Raw genomic sequence first — 13835 nt, 5'->3', positions numbered from 1 at the left:
GTTTCTATTCTTAAAAACCCTAGAAAACAGGCCTGGACGTTAGCCGACTTGTAGCAAGGTGGCACTGCTCCAGTATTCTTTCCGCTGCAGTTAACGCTCGGCAGCTGTCCTCATCAGCAGGAAAATACGCAACTCTATTGATGCCCTCGCGAACTGTATTGAGAGCATTCCTCAAAAAATGCAGCTGCACAGACCCAACGTGCGGGGCAAACACCACACGATGAAGGGCAACTGCCAGCGAATGCATCAGAAAAGCATCTGTCACCCCGGATTCATCAAAGGCTTCGCAGGGAAGCCCAACTGTATCTTTTTTTTCAACAATCGTTGCCAGCGTAGAGAAGACGATGTTGCGTTCCACACCACATTCAGTGAGGATGTCGACTGTCAGCGTAGATCCGTCAGGTGACTGATGAAACGCATAGGCTTCAAGTATTTTGGCCACGTGGCTCAAAGGAAAGGCAATTAAATGTCTACATTTTCCAATGATCCGTCGTGCCGTTTCTTCAACAGTTGTGTTCCTTCTCTTAAACGCACTTTCGACGCACGCGGCGTAAAGCGATGCGTCCGTCACATTCGCAGCACTCAAGACGTCCAATTGAATTTCCGCACCACCAAATGCATAAAACAAGCCCGCAACTTCAAGTAGTTGACTTGTGGAAAGCGCGAAATTATCCACAAGCTCCAACTGCTCCAATGCAACTTGTCGCTCCGTAAGGAATCCCCTCCCGCTCACAGAAACCTGTCGGTCCAGCTGAGGAAGGCCGCTATTAATAAACTCACAAATGATCTTTGACAGTTGAAGTTGCGCCTCCATAAGCTTGACACGCTCTTCCAGAAGAGACAACTGATCGGAGTTGCACTCAGCAGCGCAGTCTCTTGCCTCAGACCAACACCGGAGACGATACGGGATGCGTTCTTCTCGTGGAATATCTGCCAGTGGTGCCTGAGCCATCGCAGCGCAAACTTCAATGGCCTTCTTGTAGTTTTTCTTTGTCCTTCGCAAGTAGTGTGCGTATTGTTCACCAAGAGTTAGTGCATTTTGATGAAGATAAGCCTCAAGAAACGGAGAGCGTGCCGTGACCAACGTTTCTTTAAGCATAGATGTAATCGTCGCATCATCTCGTGGGACACACATCCAATCAAATAGAAAACAATGCGCCATCTCATCTGAGGGTTCCACCTGCCAAATAGAACCCGAAGACAACGGCCCTCCCAGGAGGTCGTCCACCACACTACGGTGTGTATTCCATGTTTCTTCAAGAGTGCTAATCACCGCAGTTAGAACCTTCACTTTCTGGTTATACACGGCATTAAGTGTGGAACTGAAACATTGACTTCTGTTACCGTTTCTTTCAGCCAGGTAAATCTCAAATGCCGAATTGCTTGGGTCTAACTGACTCGCAGCGTGGAGAAGAAGTCTGACAAGCGTGTCCTCCTTCTTAAGTGCCTTCAGTTGTTGGCAGATGCCTTGTAGCGCTCCTGAAGACCACAATGACGCAGCCATTCGAGAAACAGAAGATTCCCAATCCGTCATTTTACTCTCCGAAAGTGCATAAAGACCTTCGCCACTCGAAGAATGTAGCTGATCAAGTTCGATCCTTGCACTGTACTCGTGAACATCAATAGAACTGAAGAAGTATGGACATTCTAGTTGAAGTTGTGTCATTGGAGCAATACGGTCTTGCTGCAAAAATCCAACCCTTTGCTCCGTGGACAATACTAACCTTCCAATGTATCGTGCCAATCGGTGTGCAATGCTCTGATCCCCTACAACTTGTGCAAGGGTGATTTTGCTGTCATCTAAAGAGAGCGGAATGTATGCTGTTTGTTTTGCAAACTTTATCGTCTGCAGTACACGCTCACAAAGAGAGTGAGACGAATACAAAAAGGCAGACTGCAACATTTTGAGATCGTATGAGGATACAGATGAGCCATGAGAAGGAAATGTCAGTGTCACTTTGCTCTGATCCCATCGAAAGGGTACAGAGAGCTGAACCATATTTTCGGACCACACGTCCTTTTTTAAACTATTCAGCAGACGCACCAACGATGACAGCACCACCTCAATGACAGCCAGATCGTGTAGGGGGAGATTTCCCATCGGCGTCTCCCAGACTTTATAGAGCGCCCTTCCAATATATGCCGCGACCCCCAACGCAAAGGGTGAGACCTGCACAACAATTTGTCTGCTACCACTAGCAGAAATTGGGCCCTCGTGCCAACTGGGCATCATCGCATTGCGAAGTATTTCACGGGCCAGACGTTGGGCTTCTTGTGAGGTTGCATTAATAAGCTGAGATCCGACCTGATCCATTGAAAGCGGCCCATTTGATTTTACATGGGTTTTTTCCATTTGAGAAAAGGGGGAATTGGCAATGCCATTCTCAATATATGGTCCCTCTACGATAGCCGGGACGTTTGTACACCCAACAGCAATCTGCAAAAGCATACAACAATAATCAGAGGCACTGTACACAGACGAAAAACGCTGAAGGAGGTTGTCACGAATTTGTTGACCGGAAAATGAAAGTATCATGTGAAGGGTGTCCACGGGACGCAACTTCATAAATGTTGAGATACCATGACGGTGAACAAACACAAATTGCCTAGGTGAGCAAACGACCTGGGAGCACAATTCATTCGGACTCACACTCTCCCTAACGGGGACCTCACCAATTGCGTCGACTCGAGCCATAAGTGACGCTGAGGGCTCAAAGTGGGCGACGATATCGCGACAATGATGATGTGGTGGTAGAACAGTTTTGGGGGAGGTGGTCACAGCAACGGAATCCGAGGAGGCATTTTCGTCATCCTTCTCGGTGTGACAGAAAAGAGCAACGCCATCCGAGGTAAAGCAAACACTGACCTCACGATTGGAGGGAATACACGAGGGTGTCCAATCTCGCAATGTGAGGTTTCCGTCGGTACGATCCCACATTCCTTCTTGGCATAAATATCGGTACTGCTCCCCATTGGATGTAATGACAACAACGGAAAAGTTTTCATCGTAAGGTGAAACACAAAATATCTTGACAAAGCTTGTAGCATCATCCGCGGATGACTCCAAGTGACGGTGGTGCTCAAAGGAGCTACGGGTGCATTTTACTGTCGTGAGAACCTTCAGCCCCTCTTCCGTTATTCTCCACATCAATATTTTTCCCTCAGCATCCAATGTAAACAGCAATTTGCGTTTTGACTCCGCGGCAATGTCACGTAATGCGGGCCTTTGTTTTGCCCATGTTTGTTTCAACGTGCTCATAAGAGAACTAACGGTGCTCAGAATTGGAATGCCGGCAAAGATAATAGAATGATTTATAAGCCGAACTTTCGGAATAAAAGGTGTGCTCTCCTTTGTATATTTCAGCTCATACAGACAGCCATCTGCTCCAACAGCAAAGACACGTCCTAAATCCCTCAACCCAACTAACTTTATGAAAAGCGTGGGGGCCAATACCGAAAAACCAAGGTTCACTACGCATAGTTCGGCCTTTTTTGCAGTTTCATCTCCCACGACACACAACCCCAGAAGGTGAATCGTTTTCGGGGTGGCCACAGGAAACACAAGTGTTATGTGAGGCTGAAAAACACCAGCTACAGGTGTAACCGGATTGCCAACTGCCACGATAAGTTCGGGTATCTCATCATAAACCAAAAAATCCCTCCCTGTACCATAATTCCATAATAAGAGTTTATTGTCAACAGTTATCCACGCCCTTGAAAGCTCCGGGAAAAGACCAACAATGGAGTTTGCCCTGAAGGTTTTCCAAACTGCCTTTACAGGTTCCGGCCACGATACACCCACCAGTGGAATAAAATCCGGAAGCGTGGACGATGTGTCAAACGTCGTCAGGGCAAGTAGATGGGAGGTTGCATGACCGGAAGCCGACGGGTTCGAATATTTCCCGACCGCCCCTGATCGAACCTCTGCGCTGATAGTATCTTCCACAGCCTTTTTGACAGCATCGTCGATTTTAATCATTACACCTTCCCGTGGCTCCATTTACTCCCTTGACAGCTGCTATATCACACAGGATCACCCGGAAGGTACAAGTACAGAAAAAAGAAAAAACACAAAAAGGGGGTGAAAAAGTAACAACGATGGTGCGGATAAATTTTTGAGAAACGACTGCCTGGTAGTTAAAAACAATGTGCTCTCTTATATTACAGAAAAGCATACCTGTTCCCCCCTCTTTATTTTTTGTTTTACATTGGAATTTACAGTCGCCTTTCAGAATGGCTCTTCACCAACAAGTCCGAATCCGAATCCGAATCTGAATCTGACGCAGCAATGCGAAATTTATGAATATGGAAGTGAAGGCCAGCCCCAGGGCACACCGGAACTCTGTCAATGAAATTCGAGTTCCCCGAAGCACCAGAACTCCTGTTAGACGAAGGGTGACGTTTTGGGATCAATGGTGCAAATGTGAGGGTACAACGACGAATCGGTGCTCGTGAAGGTGGTGGAGGCTGTCCACGTGGCAATGACAAGTCTCTGGCACGTACTGCTTTATTTGTGTTGCGATCCTCTTCCGTGTGCCCTTCGTTATTGAACGTGGAAGCATCAGCCACAGGGCGGCTGATGGACCCTTCATCAACAGAGCTGTCCCGCAGCACATTCTCTCCTGACGAAGCCGCCGTATTTGAGACCGGCTGCACGCTTCGATCCTCTAAAAAAGAGGAATCCCCAAGTGGGCCCTCATCTTCGTGAAGAGATCTTGGTCCCGAAAAAAAAGGGGTCACTCTACCAATGATCTCTTCTCGTGACTCGCGTTCCCCATGGCCTCCCTCCTCTTCGGTACCGGTGCTGCTGGATCTACCGGTCTTCTCATTGGCGTTCAGAGCCATGTCTGCAGTTGTGCTTCTTCTCAACATGGCGTTAACTCCGACCTCGTCCTCCAAATGTAAAGGCGGTACCGGCATTCCGCTTCGCAAGTAAATCAATTTGTACACAGTCCAAAGAGAAAGAGTGTTCTCAAATGAGATATCAAAAATCGCTCCATATGTCCCCTCGATACGCAAAAAATTCGGTGGATAGTACCTAGCCTTTATGCCATCCAGTGCCCATTCAGCCAAACGAACTCTTGACATAAAACTAAGAAGAACCAATGACAACCCTTCAAACATGAGAGAGCCACTTATCAACCCATTTCGTTTGTGAGGTGGCAAAGCCATTGTGTTTGTACGCAAATAAATGCCATCAGCAAACAAAATACTTCGCGCACGACAAAGCTCCGCGCCGGTTAGACCCTCCACCCGGTCCAATTCAACGTTCTCTCTCCAAAGTGCCTGCTGAGTTTCCAGCTTTTCCTTTGCATTGCTAAGTAAATTTTCGAGCTGTCTCACACGTGCTGAAAGAGATTCCAAGTTCCAAGCATCCCGGCCACCCTCCGCAAAATTTTTCTCAGGAATGGGGGCCGCCACGAGTCCAGTGGCCTCGTTTCGCTTCAGCACGTGTGCAATGGTTCGTAAAGAGCCCTGCTGTTGCAGAGAGCGCTTTCGGGCCTTTTTGCATTCTTCTATAACATGGCGATACTCTTCTGGTGACCGCTCCCCTGGCTGCAATTTCCATCCATAACTGACTGCAAGGGAAGCAGCAGGACCCAAGGCCCGTGCCATGTCGCGCTCATTTACCGAAACGGCAACTCCGTCAATTTTTGTGATGGAAAACCCAACAGCCATTAGTGCCATGACACGATACCATGGATGGGCGGCAATGGGATTCCCATCAAGTTCCAGCGCAGCAAGCGAAGGTTGTCGTGTCAGACCCATTAAACTCTCTATTTGATTGTTTTGAAGCTGCAGTTCGACCAGTTTTGGGTGGGTGCCAAAGTGCTCAAAATTCCGCAGAGAATTGTTTCGCAGGTCAATGGTGACATACTCCACTCCAGTGTCTTTGATGCCCCAGAAGCTCGACACACCAAGGCCTTGAAGATCCAGACACGGATTATCCATCGCATCCAGACGACGACCTCCTGCAAAAAGAGAAAAATATAAAAAATAAAGAACCGCAAAAAGAGTTTCGGAAAACAAAATTTCCGGCCACTCCATAAAGTGGCCGGTAAGAAAAAGGAGGATAGAAAGGGACAAAACCCAATCAAAATCATAAGTAATAATAATAATAATAATAATAATAATATGGGTATTTTCATTATGTGTACCACCCTTACGCTCATTTTAGAATATATATGGTACCTGGAAGTTAATGCCCCGGGAATCATTCCGTTCGCCTTCTCCCTCTCCTCCCAACGCACCTTTCATCTAATGCACGGCGCTAAAAAAGGGAAAAAAGCCATCATAGAGGCTACTCTATTTTCTTTATCGGATGTACTTCACAAGCCATTGTTTGATATATATATTTCCTTTTCATTTCCCCTTTTTTTTCCACTTTCCTTCTCCATTTATTTCCTTTTCCCTTTTAATTCTCCCTCACTCCTCATCTCTGGCTTGGTCCGGACGGTTCTTGGGGCCACCAGCCTGCTTAGCGACAATGATCTGATTTACTTGAAGAATCGTTAAAACCGCCTCGGTGGCCAGGCTAATCGCCCAGTACTTTGTGAGGTAAGGCTCCACAATACCCAACTCCACGGCATTAATTGTGGTACCATCCTCCACGCAAACACCCTGATGTATCTTGTCGGCATTGTGGTCAACCTCCAGCTGTGTAACGACATCTGTTCCATTGAAGCCACTAACCTCGGCCAGGGTACGGGGGACCACTTCAAAGCTGGACGCATATTTGCGAACGGCGTACTGGTCAAGACCAGGACTTGCCTCGGCATAGCGTGTAAGGTCCTTCTGCAGCTCCATTTCCACAGCGCCTGCTCCAGCTACAAGCCTCTTGTCCTTTGTAAGAGCCTTGAAGACGTTTACACCATCATCAATTGCACGCTCAACATCATCCAGAACATTCTTCGTGGCTCCGCGTACAACGATGGTAGACAATTTTGAGTCATCCCTGTCTTGTACAAAAGAAGTAATGTTTTTCCCACCCACGTCACTCACATCCACATTGTCACATGAACCAATGTCTTCCACAGTCGGTGTGTCCAGTCGGGCAAGAACTCGAGCCCCCACAGCGGTGCAAAGGCGTCGAAGCTCAAATTTAGAGGAAACTTTAACCGCCATGATACCATAGCGATTAAGAAAGTGTAATGCAAGGTCGCCGAAGGTGGAGTTGGAAACGACAACATTCACACCCGTCTTATGAATGTTTGTGATGATTTCCTCCATCACCTCTTCCTCCTTTCTGGAAAAAGAAATAAGCCCTTCAGCGGATTCAATCAATGCAGTTCCCTTGGTTTCTGTTGACGGGACATCAACTGCGCAGCCATACACAGCAATCCTGGCTCTTTTCTGATGACGTACACTACCTTCAGGACTGCGTGCAATCACAAATCCACGGACGTTCTTGGATGCCAGCACCGAATCCCCATCTAGCTTTGCCACTCGCACGTTTTCAACATTGAAAGACCGAACATTAGAAGGACATGCGTTAATGCACGCTTCAACAACAATGTCTGCCAAAAAATTTTCATAGCCGTATTGTTTTGAAGCGATAGCTGTGCGAATGGGAGCAAGCACCTGTTCCTTGAGCAGCACATCATCCACCTTTTGAATCACCAAGGTTTGGAGTGTTTCCAGACTTCTGTTCCCTGCCTTTTTGTACCCTTCCACAATTTCACTTGGATGAAGACCCATGCGCACAAGTGATTCTGCCTGCGACAGTAGTTCTCCAGCCAGAGCAACGACCAGGTTCGTGCCATCCCCCACCTCTTGCTGCATGGCTTCGGAAGCCTGCACCAGCAACTTAGCTGCCGGGTGTTCAACCTCAATTTCACGAAGAATGGTTGCGGCGTCGTGAGTCACAAAAAGTTTGTTGAGATGGTTGACCACCATTTTACACAACCCGTAAGGGCCCATGGAGCTGCGCGTGATTTTCGCAATTTCACGACAAGCCTCAATGTTCTTAATGACAGGGTCATCAAGAAAAGTGGCCCCGTCCTTCAACATGGACGTCGGCCCAGTTTGCATAAAAGACATTTACTCCTTTTTGCTTCTTCTCGTAAAATGTTAAACTCAAAAAGCAAATGGCGTATTCTTCCAAAAAAAAAAAAAAAAAAGAAAAAAAGATCTAGATGGCACATATATATGTATATATATAAAGAAAAGAGAAAAAATTCAAACTAACGGCATGGAGGAATAAATAGGCACGAGGCGAGAGGACGTATAGAATAGATTCATGAGTGAAATGCAGCAGTTAGTTTGTATATTAACCGGTAACAGAATTAATTATTTTCTCTTCAACTTCTTTGTTTTTGGCCCCTCACTCTCATCCAGTGGCATTTTGTGTGGAATCTGAAACGCGTGGGAGAAGATTGGAAGACCCGCACGCCTGCCATCCGTATTTGTTCCAGCCACACGAATGTGCAGGATATCCTGAGGAGTAGCTGCTTGAGCATGGCTAGTCATCTGCGCAAGGAACGAGTGGAGGTTTTCATGTAGTTGTTCCAGCAAAAGGCCTGTGTGGCCAATGCGGCACGTCACGGCACTGTTCCCTCGGCGCTGAAACACCACCGTTTTCACTGCACTGAGTAGTTTTTCCCTCAGCCCCCCGCGACGCGACACCCACACTGGTGACTTTTGATGCCCGAGAAATTCTCCCGTGAGCTGAGGAGGATATTTCTTGACGCCAAAAAGAATGAAGTGGTCGAAGCTGTTGGCAAGAGCCCTCACTGCAACGGGATCAACAAACTTCGTGCTGAGCTTTTTCGTGTCAATGACTTTCTTCACGCGTTGCGCAACAGAATTGCCTTCTTCGCTCAGACGCAATATCTTATCCTTGTACTTGCGCTGGGCCGGAGGAGTGACTAAGCATACCGTCCCTGGCAGCACCTCATGAGGAACTGTGAAGTAAAGTGGAACGCGGTGAGCCACAGGGGACAGCAAAAAAGTCACTTCCACGTCCACGCTTCGGAAATGCGTCTGAGTGGACGGAGAGAATAGATCCCCCAGTATGTCATTCTCCCTTTTAGAGCTCTTATCGCCGGCGAGGAAGCTGCAAAGCTTCGTTAGGGCCTCCTTGCTTCTTGGGGTCTCCACCATAATTCCTTTCCCTCTACAATCGGAATTGCCAAGGGAAATGAGACGCACACACACAACAAAAACAAAGAAAGGGCAATAATAGACAATATGTATCGATTCCATCCCAGGCAACAACAAAAAAAAAAAAAAACATTGTTTTTTTCAGTGGTCAGAATTGATCTTTCTTTTTTTTTTTTCTTCTTCTTTACCTCAATGCATATCCTCCTCCATTTCTCCTTTTTTTTTGAGTATGAAATATATATATATATATGAATGGGGAAATCTGATCTTAGTTGATCGGACGGTTATGCGATCACGGCTAGTGTCCCTGTTGGCGATGCAACATGCACAACAGGGCTCACGTAATACTTGTTGTTGCTTGCCTCGTAAACGGGATGAAGTCGCAGTGTTCCAGTCAAAAATATTGTAACATTACGCTTCACGCTATCCCGAACCTGAATGTTAATGTCGCCAGAACAGTGAACAGTTACAGTTTCTTCCTCCCCAACCTCTTCGCCTTGAACAAACACAGTGACATGGGATACACCTTCCATCGCCTGTGTGACATCCAGCACACGACCAACAATTGTAATGTTGCTCACACATTGAGCATGGGGTATAAGCTCAGTTTCTACCCATGATGCAGCAACGGCGGTCTTTGTTCCAAACGGTGATGACGATGAAAGATCAACAGGACTTGGTATATAGGCGGGTAAATCAGGGACACTGCGTCCCCTTTGCTTGCCATCCTTCTTCGCTTCCCGCTCAAGAAGAACGCCATGTTTGGCTTTGCTGTGCATGGCAAGTCCATCGAAGGTGGAAAAACTTTTCCCGCAAGTAGGACATTTTTCCTCAACATGAGCCCTCTGCCCAGTTTGTACATTTGGCGTCAAATTTGAAAAACCCATGGCCATAGGAAATGCGCTGGTCTGGCATGAGGCATTTTGAGCAAAGGGACTAAGCGCATCGGTTGCAGTAAATGGCGAACTTGCCTGCATTCCAGGTGCAGCAAAGGGTGATGCTACTGTAAACGGTGGTGCTTCAAAAGGCGTAGCGGCGGCGTCAGGTGTAGAAGTAAAGGGTGACGCCACCTGACCAATAAATGGTGAATTAGCCACCGCCGCTGTGAAGGGGGAGGCAACTTCTCCAGGAACAGAGATGTTCTGCTGTAATGGCTTTGCTGGAATGGTCTCCTTTGTTTGCTGCTGTTTGCCAAACATTGGCAATTGTCCAAATGGTGTAATTGGCGCCGTCACAGGCTCTTCCTTTGGCACCTGTTGTTGCGGCTGGAGAATCCTCGGCACCTCGCGATGCACTGTTGGGACTTTTGCGAACGGATTGTCCACCTTCCCTGCACGAAAAGGATTTAATGTTTGATCAGGTGCAGGGGCAAATGGACCCTTCAGGTCTACCTCTGTCAACGCGTGGTCTTTGACGTAGGACTCTGGCGCCGCCCTTGCATCAATTTGATCCATTTTCTCGAAGGGGTTATCCCCTTCAGGAGTGACAGGCTCATAGAGAGGCTGCTCTGTAACATCAGGGCGTGCAGCAAACACCTTCATCACCATTGTGCTGTGAACAAAACTCCCTTCCAGCCTGTTAAGACCAATTTTGTCCCACACACCGAGAAGCTCTGCCATGTCAGCATCTGGCACCCCGCGGTCGGGTTGATGAAGCGGCTTTGGTGTGGGCCTCATACGACGAGGACGGCGTTCCTCTTCATCCGTAAAATTCCTCTCAATAGGGCTCGAAGGCGGCGCTGAGGGAATAGCCGTGGGGGCGGTTTCAGCGCCGGGACCTGGGCCGGCCTCCACCGAGCCATCACCCCCGTGTGCCTGTTGGAGGTGTAACTTCGCCGCCATCTCCAGGCGAAAGGCTTTTTTGCAAACGCTACAGTGGAACTTTTTGTCCGAGGAAGATTGAAATCGCTCCTGGCAATTTAGCGCTGGTAAAAAAAAGTAGCTGCCATCGTTGAGACGGTTGACGGCGTAACGTGCCTTTGGAGCACACGCTAGCCATCTTGCGCCCACTCTGCGGGAGAACTTCGCCAGCGCCCCAGCGAGCAACAACCGACGCATCTTTTCTAAAATCACAAAAAAAAAAAAAAAAAAAAAAAAAACAGAACTCGTCAAAAAAAATATATATATATTAAAAACGTAATAAAAAACACTGGCACAAATCACCTTCATGATGGTCTTCATAATTGGTTCATCTCCCGTCACAGTGTCCCAAGAAGAACAAGTGATCCAAACTGTTCAGAGACAAGCAGCTCCGTGTCCTCCACGTATGTGCCATGAATAGGGATAAACCTTGGCTTCTTGTACATTTTTGCTACAACATGCACAAGCGCACCCTCTTTCAGTTCAGAGGTACTAAACTCAACAAAAGGGACGCCTCTACACTTTAATGTGAGCGTTTCTTGACTACACACCGCTTTCTGCTGTGGCGGAGGAAGGGCGGAAAAGCCACATTCCGTCAAGAGTAGGCGGCAGCTCCACAAGGGCTCCCCGAGAATTGATCCCCTGCAGGGCAAGTGCACAACACCGACGCAACAGTGTGTTGCAAAATAGGACCAACGACAGAGCGGCGCTACCGGATGTGGCGACATTCAAACTTCTAAATGAGCAAAAAAAAAATACACATACTAAAAAAAAAAAAAAAAAAAACGACTGCGAATAGCAACAGAAAACATCAGTGTCTTTAGCAGAAGCAGTGTTTTTACCTTCTCCCCGCCCCTCACCCTAAGGATTTTTCGTTCATTCAAATAAATAAGCACCCTTTTTTTTTTTCGTCACTCTTGTTGTACTCACAACTTGTCACAATATCTCAAGAGAACTTCATAGCATTTCTTTCCCTTTCACTTCAAAAGTTTGTCGCAAAGGGAAAAACAAAAATGTCTCGCCACCCATCCCGAAGGAGAAATTTTTGTTTTACACTGAAGGAATGAACAGAAAGGCCTCATGGCTTATGTGCCGTATTTTCCTTCGCAAAAAGACGCGTTCTTTTATTGAGCTCGATACCGGTGATAAGCCGTTCGAAGCTTCATGGATAACTCATGAAACGCAGGCAAGAAAACGCTCCCCTCACTATCCAAAAGCACCACCGTCTGCTGAAGCTCGGGGGGAACAACAATGCCTCTTTCCCAGCAGTCAACTGGATCTGTGGCAAAGGGAAGTATATTATGCCTATATGCATTCATAAGGACCCTATCGGGGTGAACAGGGAGGTTGCGCAGCTGTTCCTTCTTCCTTTTCTGCCAAAAATCCAGGAATTGCTCCCGATACAGTTGTTCCTCAAGAAGGATTCTCTGTTTTTTCACTTTTTCCATCCTCAGTTTTTCCTCCCTGATCGTGCGTAACTCATTGGCAAACGCGATGGAGCGTTGTGTCCATAGTTTCATCACTATGCTCATTGCGTCCTGTTCCTTTTTCTCAATTCTGCGGCGCCGCATCATCTCCTCCTTCGGAAGTGAGTCGACGTATTCTTCCCTGTCAAGAGCGAGGGCGGTACCACTGTTTTGGTCCGTCTCCGTCAATCTCTGACGATACGCTCTGGCAAGGGCCACGACCCTTTCGTAGGACTCCTCAGGCAAATCGTGCCACGCGCTCGTTCCGCTGTAATCTGCGCAAAGGCGGTGAGCTTCCATGTCGCTCATTCACCTTCGAGCACAGGCACTTTCGCGCACACAAGCAAAAAGAAAAAAAAGAAGGAAAGAAAAAGAGCCAGCGCAGCCCATAAGACCTTAACAAGCTAGCTAATCACCCTGTTTCTCCTTGAGAAACCCAAAGCACCTTCGTCTTTCATCGCCAGAAAAAAACCCATTAAATAGATTTTAAAACGGGAAATGCTTGGCGAGTACAAACAAAAAATAAAATAAAGCAATCCCTTCTTCATTCGCCCTAATAGCTACAATTACTTTTTCATATATATATATATATATATATATATATATATTCTGTGCACTTGCGCGTGTGTATATATATATAGAAGAATCCCTCCACATAGTGAGGGATCGTCATTCAAAACCCAATCCGCAAGGTTTGAAGCGCACAAATATTAAATACACACACACACACAAATATATATATGCACAAACGCACACATCGAATAAGATGCATTTCCTCTATAGATCATCGTAATCCCCATTTTTTTCCTCTTCCCTCTTGACTTCTTCTGGGATCGGCACATCTTTTAAAGTTGAGCTGTGCTCATGAACAAACTTGTAAATTTCATAGAACGTACGGCCCCCATCATACACAATTGGCTTTCCTCCATGGGGAACAAAGTATATGGTCGGAAAACCAGAAACGTCAAAGAGAGAGTTGTCCACCTGGTTAGCAGTAGCATCCATGGCGGCAATAATAACGTCCGAGGACTCAAATTCCTTCGCCACCTTCGCGTAAATTGGAGCCAAATTCTTGCAGTGCCCACACCACGGAGCAAAAAACTCGATCAACATGTCTTTTCCAGATGAAAGGTACTTGTCCAATGTCTTCCCTACAACTGTGGTCAGCCCCTCAACGGTTTCAATTTCAGGGACGGGCTGAGATTTAATTTCTGGAGATAATTTCTTTTCGGAGTATTCGATAATAAATTTTTCAATGCTCTCTGCAGTTACCGGTTCCGTAGATGGATGAACAAAGTGGTCCTCACCTCGAGCAATCACAAAAGCAGGGTATTTTGCATCATCTGATAAACCAAGGCTAGAAGCCACCCCATACTGTTCCGCATCTACCCAAAGGAGCACCATAAGA

At 47.0% G+C, this 13835-nt stretch overlaps 8 protein-coding genes across 8 annotated transcripts, besides 14 other annotated features; all 8 read right to left on the bottom strand.

Annotated features, from left to right (window-relative positions):
* Positions 1-12: part of a sequence feature (A-rich) that runs on past the window's edge.
* Positions 1-4299: part of a sequence feature (areas merged during assembly that could not be assigned to a particular haplotype. This can correspond to areas where the two haplotypes were merged or to regions with more than two copies in the genome that were merged during assembly.) that runs on past the window's edge.
* Positions 20-4000, bottom strand: Tc00.1047053506247.70 (nuclear pore complex protein (NUP155), putative; the record flags this gene model as incomplete). Its single annotated transcript, XM_815228.1, has 1 exon — positions 20-4000. The coding sequence occupies one exon, from the start codon at positions 3998-4000 to the stop codon at positions 20-22; it is 3981 nt and encodes a 1326-aa protein (XP_820321.1).
* Positions 4216-5952, bottom strand: Tc00.1047053506247.60 (hypothetical protein, conserved; the record flags this gene model as incomplete). Its single annotated transcript, XM_815227.1, has 1 exon — positions 4216-5952. The coding sequence occupies one exon, from the start codon at positions 5950-5952 to the stop codon at positions 4216-4218; it is 1737 nt and encodes a 578-aa protein (XP_820320.1).
* Positions 4300-5136: a sequence feature (areas merged during assembly that could not be assigned to a particular haplotype. This can correspond to areas where the two haplotypes were merged or to regions with more than two copies in the genome that were merged during assembly.).
* Positions 5137-9451: a sequence feature (areas merged during assembly that could not be assigned to a particular haplotype. This can correspond to areas where the two haplotypes were merged or to regions with more than two copies in the genome that were merged during assembly.).
* Positions 6108-6136: a microsatellite.
* Positions 6356-6417: a sequence feature (A-rich).
* On the bottom strand, positions 6427-8040 carry Tc00.1047053506247.50 (chaperonin, putative; the record flags this gene model as incomplete). Its single annotated transcript, XM_815226.1, has 1 exon — positions 6427-8040. The coding sequence occupies one exon, from the start codon at positions 8038-8040 to the stop codon at positions 6427-6429; it is 1614 nt and encodes a 537-aa protein (XP_820319.1).
* Positions 8103-8128: a microsatellite.
* Tc00.1047053506247.40 (hypothetical protein, conserved) lies at positions 8290-9102 on the bottom strand (the record flags this gene model as incomplete). The annotated part of the gene is made up of 1 exon (XM_815225.1): positions 8290-9102. The coding sequence occupies one exon, from the start codon at positions 9100-9102 to the stop codon at positions 8290-8292; it is 813 nt and encodes a 270-aa protein (XP_820318.1).
* Positions 9387-11159, bottom strand: Tc00.1047053506247.30 (RNA editing complex protein MP63, putative; the record flags this gene model as incomplete). The annotated part of the gene is made up of 1 exon (XM_815224.1): positions 9387-11159. One exon carries the CDS (start codon positions 11157-11159, stop codon positions 9387-9389), a length of 1773 nt encoding a protein of 590 aa, XP_820317.1.
* Positions 9452-10027: a sequence feature (haploid, non-Esmeraldo-like haplotype).
* Positions 10028-13835: a sequence feature (heterozygous, non-Esmeraldo-like haplotype).
* Positions 11175-11200: a microsatellite.
* Positions 11212-11236: a sequence feature (AT_rich).
* Tc00.1047053506247.24 (hypothetical protein, conserved) lies at positions 11300-11689 on the bottom strand (the record flags this gene model as incomplete). Its single annotated transcript, XM_815220.1, has 1 exon — positions 11300-11689. The coding sequence occupies one exon, from the start codon at positions 11687-11689 to the stop codon at positions 11300-11302; it is 390 nt and encodes a 129-aa protein (XP_820313.1).
* Positions 11728-11747: a microsatellite.
* Tc00.1047053506247.20 (uncharacterized protein) lies at positions 12086-12736 on the bottom strand (the record flags this gene model as incomplete). Its single annotated transcript, XM_815223.1, has 1 exon — positions 12086-12736. One exon carries the CDS (start codon positions 12734-12736, stop codon positions 12086-12088), a length of 651 nt encoding a protein of 216 aa, XP_820316.1.
* Positions 13004-13035: a microsatellite.
* Positions 13142-13184: a microsatellite.
* On the bottom strand, positions 13205-13835 carry Tc00.1047053506247.10 (protein disulfide isomerase, putative; the record flags this gene model as incomplete). The annotated part of the gene is made up of 1 exon (XM_815222.1): positions 13205-13835. A coding segment is annotated over one exon (631 nt), but the record flags the coding sequence as incomplete, so codon positions are not given.

The sequence above is a fragment of the Trypanosoma cruzi genome, genomic scaffold (genome assembly GCF_000209065.1).
Source record: "Trypanosoma cruzi strain CL Brener 1047053516377 genomic scaffold, whole genome shotgun sequence".
Taxonomy (NCBI): Eukaryota; Euglenozoa; class Kinetoplastea; order Trypanosomatida; family Trypanosomatidae; genus Trypanosoma; species Trypanosoma cruzi.
Note: the sequence above shows the minus strand (reverse complement) of the source record. Positions and strands in the feature narration are given on the sequence as shown.